At 38.6% G+C, this 16558-nt stretch overlaps 1 protein-coding gene and 1 pseudogene across 1 annotated transcript; both read right to left on the bottom strand.

The window, feature by feature from the left end:
* Positions 1-388: 388 nt before the first annotated feature.
* LOC131335918 (cytochrome P450 736A117-like) lies at positions 389-2992 on the bottom strand (annotated as a pseudogene).
* A 7677-nt stretch (positions 2993-10669) lies between these two features.
* Positions 10670-16263, bottom strand: LOC131298737 (cytochrome P450 736A117-like). The gene is made up of 4 exons (XM_058324211.1): positions 16259-16263; positions 14463-14697; positions 12414-13406; positions 10670-11602 (listed from the first exon to the last, which is right to left on the bottom strand). Exons 1-4 carry the CDS (start codon positions 16261-16263, stop codon positions 10991-10993), a joined length of 1845 nt encoding a protein of 614 aa, XP_058180194.1. The 3' UTR covers positions 10670-10990.
* Between the last annotated feature and the right edge of the window lie 295 nt (positions 16264-16558).

The raw sequence follows: 16558 nt of genomic DNA, 5'->3' as shown, positions 1-16558 counted from the left end.
TTCTCCAATATTTCAATCAATAGTGAATATATATTTTTTTTTCTGTAGACCAGACATTCAAGCCGAACCACATATATTTTGGCTTGGTGTCAGTGTTGTGCGCGTGAGTGGGCCCCGATCCTCGATAACAAAGAAAGTATATTGTTTGTCAACTAATTGTTTCATCTACAAGTTTAATTTCCTGCATAAGTTAGCATGGCTCTTTTGCATAGCAATCCATACGTCCAATTCTATTATGAAAAAAGAAAAGTCATCACGCTTGCCTTCATAGGCCAAAAACATTCGTCGATGTGCGCAATAGCATAGCAATACCAACATTTTTCACGTAGAGCTTCAATAGCATAGCAGAGTTCCGGACACTAGAAAATATAAGGAGTGGCAACAACAATTAGAGGTGTTTTCTTGTATATAGTTAAACCAGTGACCTCACTCATGTCCAAATCCTCTCCACTAGGCAAAGACAAATCCTAGATGAGCACACCATTTGCCAATGCAAGCTCATTCACATTCATGGCGAAAAGGGTAACGGGGCACCCCCTCTGCCTTGGCTCCGCCAACATGTATAATTACAGAGGTGAATTACACAAACCGTCAACATGGAGTTGCAATCGCAAGAAGAGGAAATTCTCTGTGGGCAATAGCGCCAGTGCATTCGGTCATGTCCAAATCCTCCGTCTTGGCTCCACCAGGCAATGACCAATTAAACTTGTGCAACAGATTCGCAAAAACAAGCTCACCATAACTGTCGCGAAAGAGATTTCTGGGCAACTTCTCCTTCCAGCACCAAATGGAATCAATTGGAAGTCGTGGCCTCTAAAGTCTATAGGACAATTCAGAAACCTCTCAGGCCTAAAGTCATCCGGTTCATCCCAAGTGCTAGGGTCTCTTCCAATCGCCCAAGCATTGGTGATTACCATTGTTCCAGCTGTAATATCATAACCCATCACTCTGATATCTTCCCTTGCCTTGTGCGGGACTAGTAATGGTACTGAGGGATGAAGACGGAGAGCTTCTTTGATCACTGCTTTCAAGTATTGCGTATGTTCCAAATCGTCTTCAGTGATCTCAGCCTTGCCAGTTAATGAAAGAATCTCCCTCACCTCATCTTGCACTTTTATCATGACTCGAGGATTCCTTAATAGCTCTGACATTGCCCACTCCAGAAATATGGATGTGGTATCCGTTCCAGCTGCAAACGCAATCTGCAAGAAGTAGAGCTTTAGTTTATCTATTTTGTAGAAAGGAGTGTTCATTTATTTGTTCAAAGAGACCAAGATGATTTTCAGCTGTTGATCTGGGTAAATCTGCCGTTTTAGCTATTAGAGAACAACGGACACACTGGCTACATTCGATGGCTTTCATAGTGGTCTGATCCCCTAGCATGAGTCTTTATAGATGGAAGCTGATCCATGTACATTGTCAGAAAGAGGGATTCAGTATTTTGTGCTGCGACTCAGGTTTATTTTCACCGGAAATGTTATTCCAGTAAAACCAACACGATGAGGTTCTACGATTTCCCCATTTTCCAGTGTTCATACAAGTGTTGAAAAAGCATACAAACAAAGATATTCTGAAATTCCTAGAAAACGAGTTCTTTTGGTGAATAAGTGCAGTAACTAGACACTGAAGAAATCAAATGACAGGGAAAGAGAATCTGTTGTTCACTACAGAATAGCGATGGGCCGATGGCACTTCAACACAGGAATTCGAAGAGAATTTCGTACCCAATTCAAAAGCCAATTCACATAATTCTGAATGCTTGTTTTTCATTACAATAGTCTCCTATTATTGGATGCTATCAATCAAGTCGATCAAAAATAGAAGTTATTCTGTGAAGCCCTCTGTCTAACATTAGCAGGCAAGGGAAATGGTGATGGAGAGTCCCATGATTGGAACGTTTTCCACTGATTTGGATGCAATCAACAACACGGAATACTCTAAAATCATTTCAGAATTTCTATGCGAACGGTTAAAATCAACTGAGTACTAGTGCCAACAATTTGAGGTTGAATAAAAGTGATACAGAGGCTGACCAATATTTGAGCTTTGATGCAATCTCTGTCAATAGAAATGCCAGCAGAATTATCCCTGTAAATTTGGAGCAAAATATCGAAAAAGTTCTTGTTTCCTTCACCGTCATCACCATCATTACTCAATTTCAAACGCTCTTCGACAAGCCCTTCCAGGAACTCATCAAACCCTTTAGCAACTCTATTAATTTTGGCATCAACTCCGGTTACCCGATTCACCCAACCAAGCCGCGGAACAAAATCCCCGATATCCAAGCTATCCATTAACGTAACAAAATCCCTCAGCAGCATCTTGAACTTATCGCCACTCTCTCCTTCTCCGTGCTTCTTCCCAAGAACCACTCTGCATACCACATCATTCGTAAGGTCCATAAACATCTCGCTTAGATTCACGGGCATCGACTCAGAACCCGACTCCCTGATCTTCTCCACCATTAAAGCAGGTTCTTCTTCTGTCACTCTGCGAAAAGACTGAACCCTCTTGTTACTGAGAAGCTGCAGCACGTAAATACTTTTCAGCTGTCTCCACAGCTCCCTGTAAGGAGCCATAGACACGTCCTTGTAATTGTAAAGTAGGCGCTTCGCTGCACGCAGTTTAGGCCTGTTTGACAGGGCGAGATCATGGACTTTGATTATCTCCTTGGCTGCATCTGCGGACGAAACCGCCAGCACCGGAACACTGCCTAGTAGAAGAAGCATGAGGGGCCCGTGTTTTCGAGATAAGGATTGGAGGGATCGGTGCGCCAACAAGCCTAGTTGGTGAAGGTTGCCAATGAAGGTGAGCTTCGGAGGTGATGGTGGTAGGTTTTTTGCGGTGCTACTTGGATTATTGATCAAGACCCATTTCTTGAGGAGGAAGATAACTGAGAATAAGATGAGAAAGGAGAGCAGAAAAGGATATGGAATGATCGAATTCGATGCCAATTGCAGAAAGCTCGGCATTTCTCTTCTCCCCTGTGAAGTTTGAGCTGGAAGGAGACAATGTAACTGCACAAGTTCTATGTGAGTCTTCAATACACACCCCTTTAAGGTGTGTACCATATGCACCTATTGTGTGGTTCATATTGTGCCACCTCATAAAAAATTACTTGTAGGACCGGTCATTCATAACATTTTATTTCGTATCGTAACTTTTATACTAAAAATTCGTAACTTTTCAACAATATGATTCGTAACTTTTTAGTAATAGATTCGTAACATTTTGGGATTCATAACATTTTGGTGTATTTTAATAAGGGTGCATATGATACACACCCAAATAAAGGGTGTGTATTGTAGCACTTCCCGTGTGAAAGACTCAAAGCTCCAGTGGCTGAGCGAGAATTTTGAATCCGAGGGCCCACTTAACAGACATATATTTTTTATTGGAACGTATATTTATTATATCACAAGTTTTTTTCTTTCTAATTCATTACATTTGTATATTGAAATGATTCTTTAGGCTACTTCAACTATCACATGCTTATTTTTTATTTATGAAAGAAATTGAGAAATGAGAATATAAATTAAAGAACCAATTTTTTTTTTTTTATCAAATTGAACCAAAATTATTAAGATTTTTAGTAGCTATATGCGAATAATTATAAAAAATATTCAAAATCAAATATATACAAAAATAAAATTTTAAAACTCGGACCCTCAGGGAGCTGAACCGGGCCGGGCCCGGGCCAAACATAGCTCTGCAGGTACTACCCACTTTTCTTACCTACTCATCAAAATCGCCTTGAAATTATCTCCTTTGAAGGGACCATTAATTCCAATAAAATGAAAACAAAATGTCTGTATGATTTGGAGAGATTCCACACCTACCCACGAGAATTCACTTCTTTTTTTTTAACTCGGGAAGGAGAATTATTATTACAAAATCAATTAAAGAGGGGCCAAAGGCCCGATAATCCACAAGAGCAAGGAGTGAAAGCCAATTGGGAACAAGCTCCCACCAACTCTCCCTCCCAACTCTTGATAGGGAATGTTTTGCCAACGAGTGCGCGATTCTATTACAATCACGTTTCATGTGTGAAATTGTTTGTACCACAAATGGACCACTCTTATCAAGAAGATTCGTCACAGAAACATATCTCCTAGAAAAGATATCTCCTGAAAACGGAAATCTCTTGAACACGGATATCTCTTGCCATGTCGGCACGATACCTCCTATAAACGGATATCTCTTGACGCGGGTATCTCCTGACATGTGGCAATATGTGATAGCATCTGCAATTCATCTAATTGCTTCAAGTTCATGGGGCTTAAATTAAGGAAGGTGATTCAAGTTCATGGGGCTTAAATCAAGGAAGGTGGTTGAGATAATAGGGGATAATGGGCCCACTTTCTAGATAATGTTGAGCAGTTGGAGAAAGTTACAAAATAAGTGGAGAATATGTGTAAAAACACTGATTTTAATTATGCATGATACATGAATACTTGGCATGCTTTAAGTTAACCTTGTTGTTAAATATCGTAGTTATTCTAGTTGTACGGAGCGGATGATCACATTATATGCTTTGGATATCACCAATTGGCCAAAACTTGATAGGGGACACGACGACATGTGTACATGGGATAATTTTCCTAGGAAGATAAAAATAAAACGATACGTGTATTCTTCCTGTTAACTTCACCGTTTATCACCTGGGGAGAAACGAGAGAGAGAGAGATAGAGAGAAACGGCAAGAGAAAGAAGAAGAAGAAATGGGGAAATCAAGGAGAAAGTGTTTGATTGTCTAATTGAAGCTTTGTTTTCTTGATTTCTTGTTTATTTGTAAATGTGTCCATAGAATTGAACTCTTGAACCACGGAATCCTAATTTTGGAGTTGGGTTTTGGGGTGGAGTTGAAGAACTCATGAATTCCCTCTTGAATGTCTTGAATTTGTGTAGTTTAAGTTGCTTAAAACATGAATTACTTGGGTTAAAATTCTGCAGTGAGAGTTCCTCTATGAGACTTTTGTATGTGGTAAAAATTTCAGGACAAAATCCAATATATTGAGCTCTGTAGAAATTCGTAACCTTGCAGCACTCAATTTTGGAACTGTGCATTCAACATTAACACGTGTTGGAAAAACGGCCATATCTTTTAGCTCGAGTGACCAAATTGTGAACCGATTTCTAATTTTGAAACTACACATAGATCTTTAAAAATACGTAAAAATTGTGCCTTAATTATTCATGTGTAAAGTCAGTTTTCGCGTTGAAGTTGATGGAGCTGCAGATTCTGTGATTATTTTCTCGAGGCTAGTTATATAACTTCGTATTTCTACCCTAGGAACTTATGTTAATAAAAAATAGGCTTGTCTAACATCTTCTAATCATGTTTTTATTGCTTAATTGTCATAGGAGGTTCGGGTGACACGTGAATCGAGATGGGTGACCTAATACCCAAATTACATGATTTTATAAAAGTTCCCTACTTCAATGCATTACCGAGTATATTTTGTACTATGATATGAACTCCATGGAAATCAGTGAAAGGTGGATATGTTTTCCTATCTAGCAAAGACATTCCAACAGATGACACATAAAATGCTAGGGGTAATGCTAAGACGTCTAAGCTTATCCACTCTACCAGAAATGCCGGGTAGCTACACATGGCAAGGGAAATGTGCATTATATATGAAGACTAGCTATTTTCTATTATTGAATCTCTATGAAATGGTTTTATCATTGTCCTTGGAAGGCATATAACTTATGCATTGGTCATTCTTACGAGTTTCGGCTTTTGTTATTTTTCCACCTTTTAGGAAATAAGGAGTAGTGTGATGACGCGAACTCACTCTTTTGTGGATGTGCTATGTATATGAAGACTTGTGAATAGTTGACTAGCTAGAAAGTTTATATCATAACTTTATTTCGGTTTAGGAACTACTTGTACATGAGTTATGACTTTGTAAATATGCACAGCTCTGGGAGTTTTGGCTTGTTAGATCCTTGTGGAAGACACGTTTGTTGATTAATGTAATAAAATGGTTTGTGCTTCCGCTATTCGCTACTCGAGTCTCTCTTAGTCATTTGCTTATAACAGATTGAACATGTAAAATGGCCTTGGTGATGGTTTCACCGATGCTTTGTTACGGCTTAAACTCCTAGGGACGGGTTAGGGTCGTGACAACATTGGACAATTGTCACATAGAGAAGCCAATCAGGAGATATTTTGGGGCAGTTATTAATTTCTATTTGTAGGAATTAATATATTTTAGCTATAATCATGGGAAAATTAAGTGGTCCCACCAACTACCACATGTTGAAGTGGTTAAAGTAAGTTACAAAAGAATGGGACACTTGGCGGCTCAAGGTTTATTTAATTTTAGTAGCAAATAAATATAAAAAATTAGTCTAGGGTCCACTATAGAGAATTTGTAACCCAGTTAATCCACTACTAATGTTTGTAACCTCTCTAGTTCACTAATATAGTTTAGTAAGGCCTTAAGTCCATTTCTTTTAAAAAAGAAATTAAATCAAGACAAAAATGTCCTCCTATATAAGTTGAGAAACCCTAGACCACAAACAAATCTCGAGTACAGCCTCCTCCTCTCTCTCTCTCTATCTCTCTCTCTCTCTCTCTCAAACTCATGGCCTCCAAGCTCTGCTCCATAGTCGCCGACTCCCTCGTGCCCATGATCGCCGCCGTCATCGGCCACGCCTCCGCTGCCGGCTGCATCCTCGCCCTTTCCTACGACTACGTCCTGATGCGAAAGGACCCATGTCACATTTGATCGATTCAATGGGTTCCTTGGTCTCCCTGTTGAGTTCGAAGTCGAGATTCCTTGTAGAATTCCCGGCCAGTGCCAGGTAATTTTTGAATTTTCAGTTTCATTTTTGCCGCTTGGATTTTTTTGAAATTCAATATCTTGAATTGGGTTTCTCTTTAAACTTCAAGATCTTGATCTAGGTTTCCCTCGGTTAGACAAGAAATTAATGCTGCACATTTGTAACTTGGATTTCCTTGAGAGAGAGATTTATTAATTAATCCCCTTCCATTTTTACTAATTATGGTTCAACAAACCTCCATCGAACTTTTCGTTGTCTTGGACGCCATTTCGTTTCGATTTAACCGATTTAAGTTTTTTTTTTGTTTTGTGGTTGTTTTTACGCAGTCCGATGGGCAAATGCCGAGCGACAAGACGGTGGGCAGCGGCAACGACGTGTTCAATATCTTCTTCAGCGAGATCGGCGTCGGGAAACACGTACCCCGCATCGTCTTCGTCGATCTGGAGCCCACCGTCATCAACGAGGTTAGGACCGACGCCTACCGCCAACTCATTGGTGTTGTTCTAGTGGTGGTATTTAGCAAGATTCCTTCTCAAAGTCACCAATGAGTCTTCTGCAAATCAATCAAGGTTAATGCAACTTATTGCTTCAACATCAAAGATCTCTTTGATATTTAAGGTTATAGTCTATATCTTGCACTAATCTTGAACGAATTTGGATTTTCGACTTGTTATGTGTGTGGAATTTCAATCAATTATATAACGTTATTCCACTTTTTCATAAACGTTCTTTAAAGTTGGTTTGACTATCATATTAAGAAGGTTGATCCGATCTTATATTTGTTTTACTGGAGAGAAATCTGGAGTAGTAACTAAAAACAAAAAATATAATATTATAAAAATGTTGATCCGGTCTTTTGTTTGTCCCGTGTCCGGTTATCATCAGATTTTGAGGTTTTTGAATAAATACATAAGGTTATAAGTGTGTTTTTCATAGTGTTAGAGATCTGAAGTTTTTTGAATAAATATATAAGGTTATATTTGTGCTTTTCATCAATCACTTATTGATTTGGTCCGCGCAGCGGCCTCTCCAACTGATAATGTTATATGTTATATGTGACAATTTGCACTTGGTACCTAATTTTTTCCTGTAAAACTCCAAAACAAAGAAACTAATAATGTTATATGTTCTCTTATTGAATTGGTCCATGCAGCAGCCTCTCAAAAACACATATGGATATATCCGTATATGATTATATATGGTCATATAAAAATATTTGTGACCATATATACATATATATGGTTATAACGTTATATATATGAGCTTGTATTGACATAAAAAATATATTTTAATTTGCATAGAGAACATATATATAACGTTATATATGAGATATTGTCCTGTAAAACTAAAAAAAAAAAAGAGAGGAACTAATAACGTTTTATGTTCTCTTATTGAATAGGTCCGCGCAGCGGCCTCTCAAAAGCACATATGGATATATGCATATATTATCAGAAGCAAGTCGAAGAGGCCGCTGCGCAGACCAATTCAATAAGTGATGGACAACGGAGTATATGACGTTATATGTGAACTTCTATCATGTGTAATATGTGCCTTTCCTAGGGTTAGACATATAATATTATATCTCATTTTTGAGATATATTAATATTGTTTATGTTGTTGTGAATATGTATATATGTAGATATAGAGGTTATGGAAATTATATTCGGAGGTAGAAAATCAAAATTTTGAAGGATCCGATGAAGGTTTTAATGAAGAAATGGTGAAAAAATGAAGCTCGACCCACTGTGGCCTCATCAACATTCAACTTGGGATTCAAGACGCGACTGGAAATAAGGATAATGGTGGCATGATATGTGAACATATAATGTTTTTTTTTTGAGATATAAAATATTGTTGGAAATATATGATGTTGTTTTGAGAATATATAATTTTATGTCTTGTTTTGTGAGACTTAGAGCTACAGAAGCTCAGATATAATATTATATATTCTATTTTTTGTGAGATTTAGAACTACAGAAGCTCACATATAATGTTATATATTCTGTTATATTTTTTTGTGAGATTCAGAGCTACAGAAGCTCAAATATAATTTTATATGTTCTATTTTTTTTTGTGATATTTAGATATTCAAAAACTCACATATAATGTTATATGTTTTGTATAGACTAGCATATAACGTTAAAGACTAAAAACAAGAAAAACCAAAAAAGAAATGTTGCATGTTAGAAATTTTTTGCCACACATATAATGTTGTATGTTAGGAAATTTTTATCAAACATATAACGTTAAAAAATCAATACAAGAAAAATAGGAAAAAAAAAAGGAGAAATTTGTCACATATATAACGTTAAATGTTAAGTGTAACGGGTTCAATAAAAAAATCGAGAAAAATGAAAAAATACGTTTTTTTGTTACACATAAAACGTTATATGTAGTGTGATGGCAACGACGGCAGTGGTGGTAGTAGCGGCGGTGGCTTGATGGTAACAAAAACGAAAAAATATGAAAAAAATATTTTTTCGTGTTAGCCAAACAAGGCCCTTGTTTCTTAAATGGGGTATTTTTGTCATTAAAATTATTAGTGGACTTAGTGGGTTATCGAATTTAGAAGTGGACTTAGGGGGTTTGGAAAGTGCTATAGTGGACTTATGAAAAATTCTCCCCAAATAAATAGGGTGAACTTGGTCAAATGGACACTTGGCGCTCAAGGTTTATTTTCAGTAGCAAATAAAGAGGCGGCTGAACTTGGTCAAAGGGACACATGGCAGCTTGGGAGAGTTTTTGGAGAAAATGAGTAGAAGATGGAGTTGAGTTTTGTTCACCCTCCTTAAAAGAGGGTGAACATTACCCTCCTTCTTATTGGATGGATCCCATCACAAAGTGTGTGGATTCCACCACAAAGTGATATGATGCTTACCAAAAAGTATATTGCACGGATGAGATCTACACTATTTCAACCAATAAAAGGGAGGGTAATGTTCACCCTCTTTTAAGAAGATGTGCATCATGGAGTCCAATTTTTTCTTAGCCCACTCCAGGAGGATTGTTCCTATAAATACAAGACTTGGATTATTTTTGAAGGGGTCCACGCACCAAAGCTCATAGCAGCCATACAATTCTCTTTGTTCAAAATCATTCCTAGTTATCTAGCTAGACGTTTTTCTTTCAGTCACTTTTGCAATTCAATGCAAAGTTCTCTTTTCTTTAGCAATTGTTAATTTAGTTTTGGTTTTTGTGAAGTTCTAAGTCCTTTTCATTGAGGCAAATTGAATCCAGTTGTTACTTTATTTTCTCCTTGAGCTTGTAGGTGGTTAGATTAGGCGCTAATTCTTTGATCAAATTGGAGTAGCTTCCTGCTCCTGGCACACCCGCATATTCTCATTCATCACATGCCAACTTTTGTTGGGGCTCTGTTTCTCCTGCTTCTTGGAGAAAAAGCGCGTCAACAGAAATAACACAAAATGAAAATTAAGATGCAAGTTTAATACAATCTTGGCTAATAGAATCACAGTCTGCAAATGTTGTCTCGCCATTGAGCTTGAAGCACTTGATTTGCATCTCCTTCCACCTCTATCCGCGTGAGATTTTGGTTTAAGGCTTCTATCAAAATTCACTTGACTAGGCCCAAATAAGTGACTTATTAAATTTGGCATGGCATAAATTGTTTGTCCATTGGTTGTTTTATCTACAAGTTTAATTTCCTGCATAAGTTAGCATAGCTCTTTTGCTTAGCAATCATACGTCCAATTCTATTATGAAAAAAGAAAATTCATCAAAATTGCCTTCATTAGGCCAAAAACATTAATCGATGTGCGCGTAAGCCAGATTGCACGTAGAACTGCCAAAGAAAAAAAATACTTGCCTCGGTTAGTCTCGAAATGATGTTCATATATAGGAGTTCTGGTCATTCAGATTTCAGAGCTACAATAGCATAGCATAGCAAAACCAACATTTTTCATGTAGAGCTACAATAGCAATTATAGCATAGCAGAGTTCCGGACACTAGCAAAAGTAAGGAGTTGCAACAACAATTAGAGGTGTTTTCTTGTATATAGTTAAACCAGTGACCTCACTCATGTCCAAATCCTCTCCACTAGGCAATGACAAATCAAAGATGTGCACAACATTTGCCAACGCAAGCTCATTCACATTCATGGAGAAAAGGGTAACGGGGCACCCCCTCCGCCTTGGCTCCACCAACATGTATAATTACTGAGGGGAATTACTCTAACCGTCAACATGGAGTTGCAATCGCAAGAAGAGGAAATTCTCTGTGGACAATAGCGCCAGTGCATTCGGTCATGTCCAAATCCTCCGGCTTGGCTCCACCAGGCAATGACCAATTGAACTTGTGCAACAGATTCGCAAGAACAAGCTCACCAATTACTGTCGCGAAAGAGATTCCTGGGCAACCTCTCCTTCTAGCACCAAATGGAATCAATTGGAAGTCATGGCCTCTAAAGTCTATGGGACAATTCAGAAACCTCTCAGGCCTAAACTCGTCTGGTTCATCCCAAGTGCTAGGGTCTCTTCCGATTGCCCAAGCATTGGTGATAACCATTGTTCCAGCTGTAATATCATAACCCATTACTCTGATATCTTCCCTTGCCTCACGTGGGACCAGTAATGGTCCTGAGGGATGAAGACGGAGAGCTTCTTTGATCACTGCTTTCAAGTATTGCATATGTTCCAAATCGTCTTCAGCAATCTCAGCCTTGCCAGTTATTGAAAGAATCTCCCTCACCTCATTTTGCACTTTTATCATGACTCGAGGATTCCTTAATAGTTCTGACATTGCCCACTCCAGAAATGTGGAGGTGGTATCCATTCCAGCTGCAAACGCAATCTGCAAGAAGTAGAGCTCTAGTTTATCTATTTTGTAGAAAGGGGTGTACGTTTATTTGTTCCAACAAGACCAGGATGATTTTCATCTGTTGATATCGGTAAATCTGTTGTTTTAGCTATTAGAGTACAATGGACACACTGACTACATTCGATAGCTTTTTTAGTGGTTTGATCCCCTAGATGGAATTAAGCTGATCCATGTACATTGTCAGAAAGAGGCATTTAGCATTTTTTGCTGAGACTCAGTTTATTTCACAGGAAATGTTATTCCAGTAAAGATGCGGACAAGGTTCTGCGATTTCCCCATTTTCCGGTGTTCATACAAGTGTTGAAAAAGCATACAAATAAAGATATTCTGAAATTACTACATAACGAGTTCGTTTGATGAATCAGTGAAGTAACTAGACACCGAAGAAATCAAATGACAGGGAAAGAGAACCTAATGTTCACTACGGGATAGTATGGCACATCAACACCGGAATTCGAAGAGAGCTTCGTACCCCATTCAAAAGCCAAGTCACATAATTCTGAATGCCTGTCTTTCATTACAAAAGTCTGGTATTATTGGATGCTATCATTCAAGTCGATAGAAAATAGGAGTTATTCTGTTAAGCCCTCTATCTAATTAGCATTAGCAAGCGAGGGAAACGGTGATGGAGAGTCCCATGATCGGAACATTTTACAAAGATTTGGATGCAATCAACAAAACGGAATACTCTAAAATCATTTCAGAATTTCTATGTGAACGGTGAAAATCAACTGAGTCTGGTGCCAACGATTTGAGATTGAATAAAAGTGATACAGAGGCTAACCAATATTTGAGCTTTGATGCAATCTCTGTCAATAGAAATGCCAGCAGAATTACCCCTGTAAATTTGGAGCAAAATATCGAAAAAGTTCTTGTTTCCTTCACCATCATCACCACCATCATTACTCAATTTCAAACGCACTTCGACGAGCCCTTCCAGGAACTCATCAAACCCTTTAGCAACTCTATCAATTTTGGCATCAACTCCGGTTACCCAATTCACCCAACCAAGCCACGGAACAAAATCCCCGATATCCAAGCTACCCATTAACGTAACAAAATCCCTCAGCAGCATCTTGAACTTGTCGCCACTCTCTCCTTCTCCATACTTCTTCCCAAGAACCACTCTGCATACCACATCATTCGTAAGGTCCATAAACATCTCGCTTAGATTCACGGGCATCGACTCAGAACTCAACTCCCTGATCTTCTCCACCATTAAAGCAGTTTCTTCTTCTCTCACTCTGCGAAAAGACTGAACCCTCTTGTTACTGAGAAGCTGCAGCACGTAAATACTTTTCAAATGTCTCCACAGCTCCCCGTAAGGAGCCATAGACACGTCCTTGTAATCGTAGAGTAGGCGCTTTGCCGCACGCAGTTTAGGCCTGTTTGACAGGGCGAGATCATGGACTTTGATTATCTCCTTGGCTGCATCTGCGGACGAAACTACCAGCGCCGGAACACTGCCTAGTTGAAGAAGCATGAGGGGCCCGTGTTTTCGAGACAAGGATTGGAGTGAACGGTGCGCCAACAAGCGTAGCTGGTGAAGGTTGCCAATGAAGGGGAGCTTTGGAGGGGATGGTGGTAGGTTTTTTGCGGTGCTACTTGGATTATTGATCAATACCCATTTTTTGAGGAGGAAGACAACTGAAAATAAGATGAAAAAGGAGAGCCAAAACGTATATGCAATAACCGAATTCGATGCCAATTGCAGAAAGCTCGACATTTCCCTTCTCCCCTGTGAAGTTTGAGCTGAGCTAATGTAACTGCACAAGTTCTATGTAAAAGACTCAAAGCTCCAGAGGTACTACCTACATTTGATACCTACTCATCAAAATTGCCTTGAAAAATGTGTTTGGGCTGGCATATGGTTGTCGATCATATGGGGTGCCAAGGTAGTTGGGATATCTTTCCCTCTCCTACTCCTTGTACTATTTTTTGGGTATTAATAAAATTTGCTTTTTTCTGTTCAAAAAAAAAAAAAAGAAAGAAAAAAAGAAAAAAGAAAAAATAAAAATGAGATTCCACACCCTACCCACGAGAATTCACTTCAATAGGTCCAAATAAGTGGCTTGTTAAATTAGGCATGCCGTAATCCCAACTTCAAAGCTAGACATCTAACAAGTAGCAAGCTGCCCTAATTTCAGTAATGTCAGTTCATACAAACCACTTTGTTAGGTAGACTTGCTCAGCTGGTAATTTCTTGTACCAGAGTCATTTGTATTCCTTGAAAATATCTCTTACACTCTCAAAGGAAAATTGTGTATTACAGGACTCAAAATCTATTCACCCCCTCTGAGTTGCTTTATCAGGAAACTAAAAATTTATACCCAAAATTTGTCTTAATTTCTATATAATATTCAAAACATATTTAAGTAATAAAATTTTAAGAAAATTGATTTTCACACCCCCTTTTTTTTTTATATCCACACTCCATTTTTTGTAAAAAAACCAAACAAAGAGTGTGCATGGATATCAAAAAAGAGAGTGTAAAAATCACAGCCCAATTTTAAATAACGATCGAGTTATAAATATATTCTTGTGAAAAGAAGGTATTCATTTACTCTTTTGACAACTTACAAATTTACCTAACACTACTTATAATAAAAGTGAACTACAAGTTAATTGTTATAAAATAAAAAAGCTAAATGATCAATGATTTAGTAGGACGTTCAATAGTATTAAGGTTTGTATTTAATGAAATTAAACTATTAAATTTGATTAAAATACTTAACAAGTAATTGAATCATTTAATTTGATCGACACGATATATAGTGACTAAATAATGATTATTATTAGCGGTGATCTCCCTTCCCCTCCCTTAGGGTTTTACACCCCAATGGGTGACCGGTGGGGAGGAATTTCTCCCTCTCGTGGGATTTTTCCATCTCCCGATCTTAGATTTCGGAGGTTTTCTCTCCTTCCCCTTCCCCTTCCCCTTCACTCCAATTCTCCTTCTCCCCAAAAGCCACCCATCCTCTGCCCTTCCTCCGTCTCTTCTGCCATGTAGTCCGACGGTTGTTGGAGGTAATGCCTTGCAGATCGTGGTCACCAAAGGCGTCCTCCCCCTGAACGCCGGAGTGGGAGATTTAGGTTGTTGAATGGAGTTTGCTCCAACACGGCAGACTCCGTCCTGTTTCGTTACTGGTTTTTCTTTTTCTTTTTTTCTGGTTCTCTTCTGTAGTGTCCCATGTGTTACATCCCTTTTCTTATTCCTAATAATTATATTTCTATCATTAAAAAGAGAGAGAGAGAGAGAGAGAGAGAGAGAGAGAGAGAGAGAGAGAGAGAGAGATGATTTTATGGTTTGAATTCTAATTGATATCTTCTCTCTCCCCACATAGTATAACTGTTGTCAGCACTACTCCCTCTGTCCCAAAAGAATGACAATTTTTGAAATCCGTGTCATTTTTTATTGCTTATATCTTTCAATCTATAATGTTTTTCATGAGTTTGAAAACTTTGTATAATAGAATTAATCGAAAACTATCAAACTAGATCCATATTGCATATTTTTTGAGATCCATATTGAAAGATATAAAGAGTTGAAATTGGCACGGATATCAAAAATTGATATCCAATTTGGGATGGAAGGAGTATTATAGTATTGGGGTTAAAGTCTAAATAGTTTTAGTATTTAGTGTTGTACCGTATTTAAATACTTTTAGTAAGTGGTTACCTATTATTTAAGGGAGAATGTGGGTAAGTTATATTAGACTAGGGTTATATTATAAGAGATCGAATAATATTGGGAGCAAGCAGCAGCTGTGTAAGGGTTCTCGAGGCGTCCTTTGATAATCTTGCTTTCAATCTTAGTTGCGGTATTGTTTATACCCGTTTTTGGCACCACGGATCGGGCTAGTCGTGTTTGGATTTCTAATTAATTCTTTAATTAATTTGGGCCGAAAGTTAAGTTATTGATTGGGTAGATCTTGGGCCATGGGTATTTCCCATTTAGGTCCAAGAAACATGCAGCCCATGTGAACATACAGCCCAAGATTTGTTGGGAAGCTAGCCCACGGTTTGGCCCTTGAAGAAAACATTGATCGGGCTCACGTGATGAGGTCCACGGTTTTAGGGGAAGTGGTTACTTCCTCAAGGCAGTTGATATTTTCCAATTCAAAGGCCAATTGACTTGGTCAATTGGCCATGTGTCACGCAAGAGCACAAAATGAGGGAGTGGGGAAGTTATCAAATGGACCCATGACCTTGGTAACTGCTATTAACCTCTGAAAACTGCCCATGATCAAACATGCATGAAAAGTGGAGCATCATGGGACACATATCAGCTTATGGTGCAGTGCAGAATTCGGATTCAGGCCTGAATCAGCATGTTGCAGCGCCTATTTATGGCAGAATCGAAGATGAAAAAAAGGTCCAACACCAATCAAAGGTCGACGCTTACAACCAAAGCCTTCCTAGCGAAGCATACTTTCCTACTTTCAGCAAAGTAGATTATCGAGTACCTCGTACTAAAACCCCATTCAAACTTACTTCATCAAGTAGTTTGGATTTTTACTTTTCTTGTACAAACTTTATTATCCCGGAGTAATAAAGTTCACGTTTTACGTCTCATTTTCTATACGACTAGGAAATTTTAAGTCCACAACCATGTGGCAAACCACAAACCTCATTGTGATCTTTAACCTTTGGGTCACACGCAATCGCTCATACGTTAGAAGTCAAGATTCACGGGAATCTTCACCAAACGTTAGGCGCTACAAGTCTTGGCACGCCTGCGCACCACGCATTCACGCCTTTGCCAAAAATGAGAGTTTTCATTGGCACGCCCGATGGGACTCTAGTCGTTCAAAGGTTCAATCATGCCGCCAAAGAAGAATCAGCAGTCGCAACCAGATCCACCACCGTCGGATCCAACACTGCCCAATCCTCCAGGCAGTCCTGAAGGAGTTGCTGTTGACGTTCCGC

Source organism: Rhododendron vialii, chromosome 8a (assembly GCF_030253575.1).
Source record: "Rhododendron vialii isolate Sample 1 chromosome 8a, ASM3025357v1".
NCBI lineage: Eukaryota > Viridiplantae > Streptophyta > Magnoliopsida > Ericales > Ericaceae > Rhododendron > Rhododendron vialii.
Note: the sequence above shows the minus strand (reverse complement) of the source record. Positions and strands in the feature narration are given on the sequence as shown.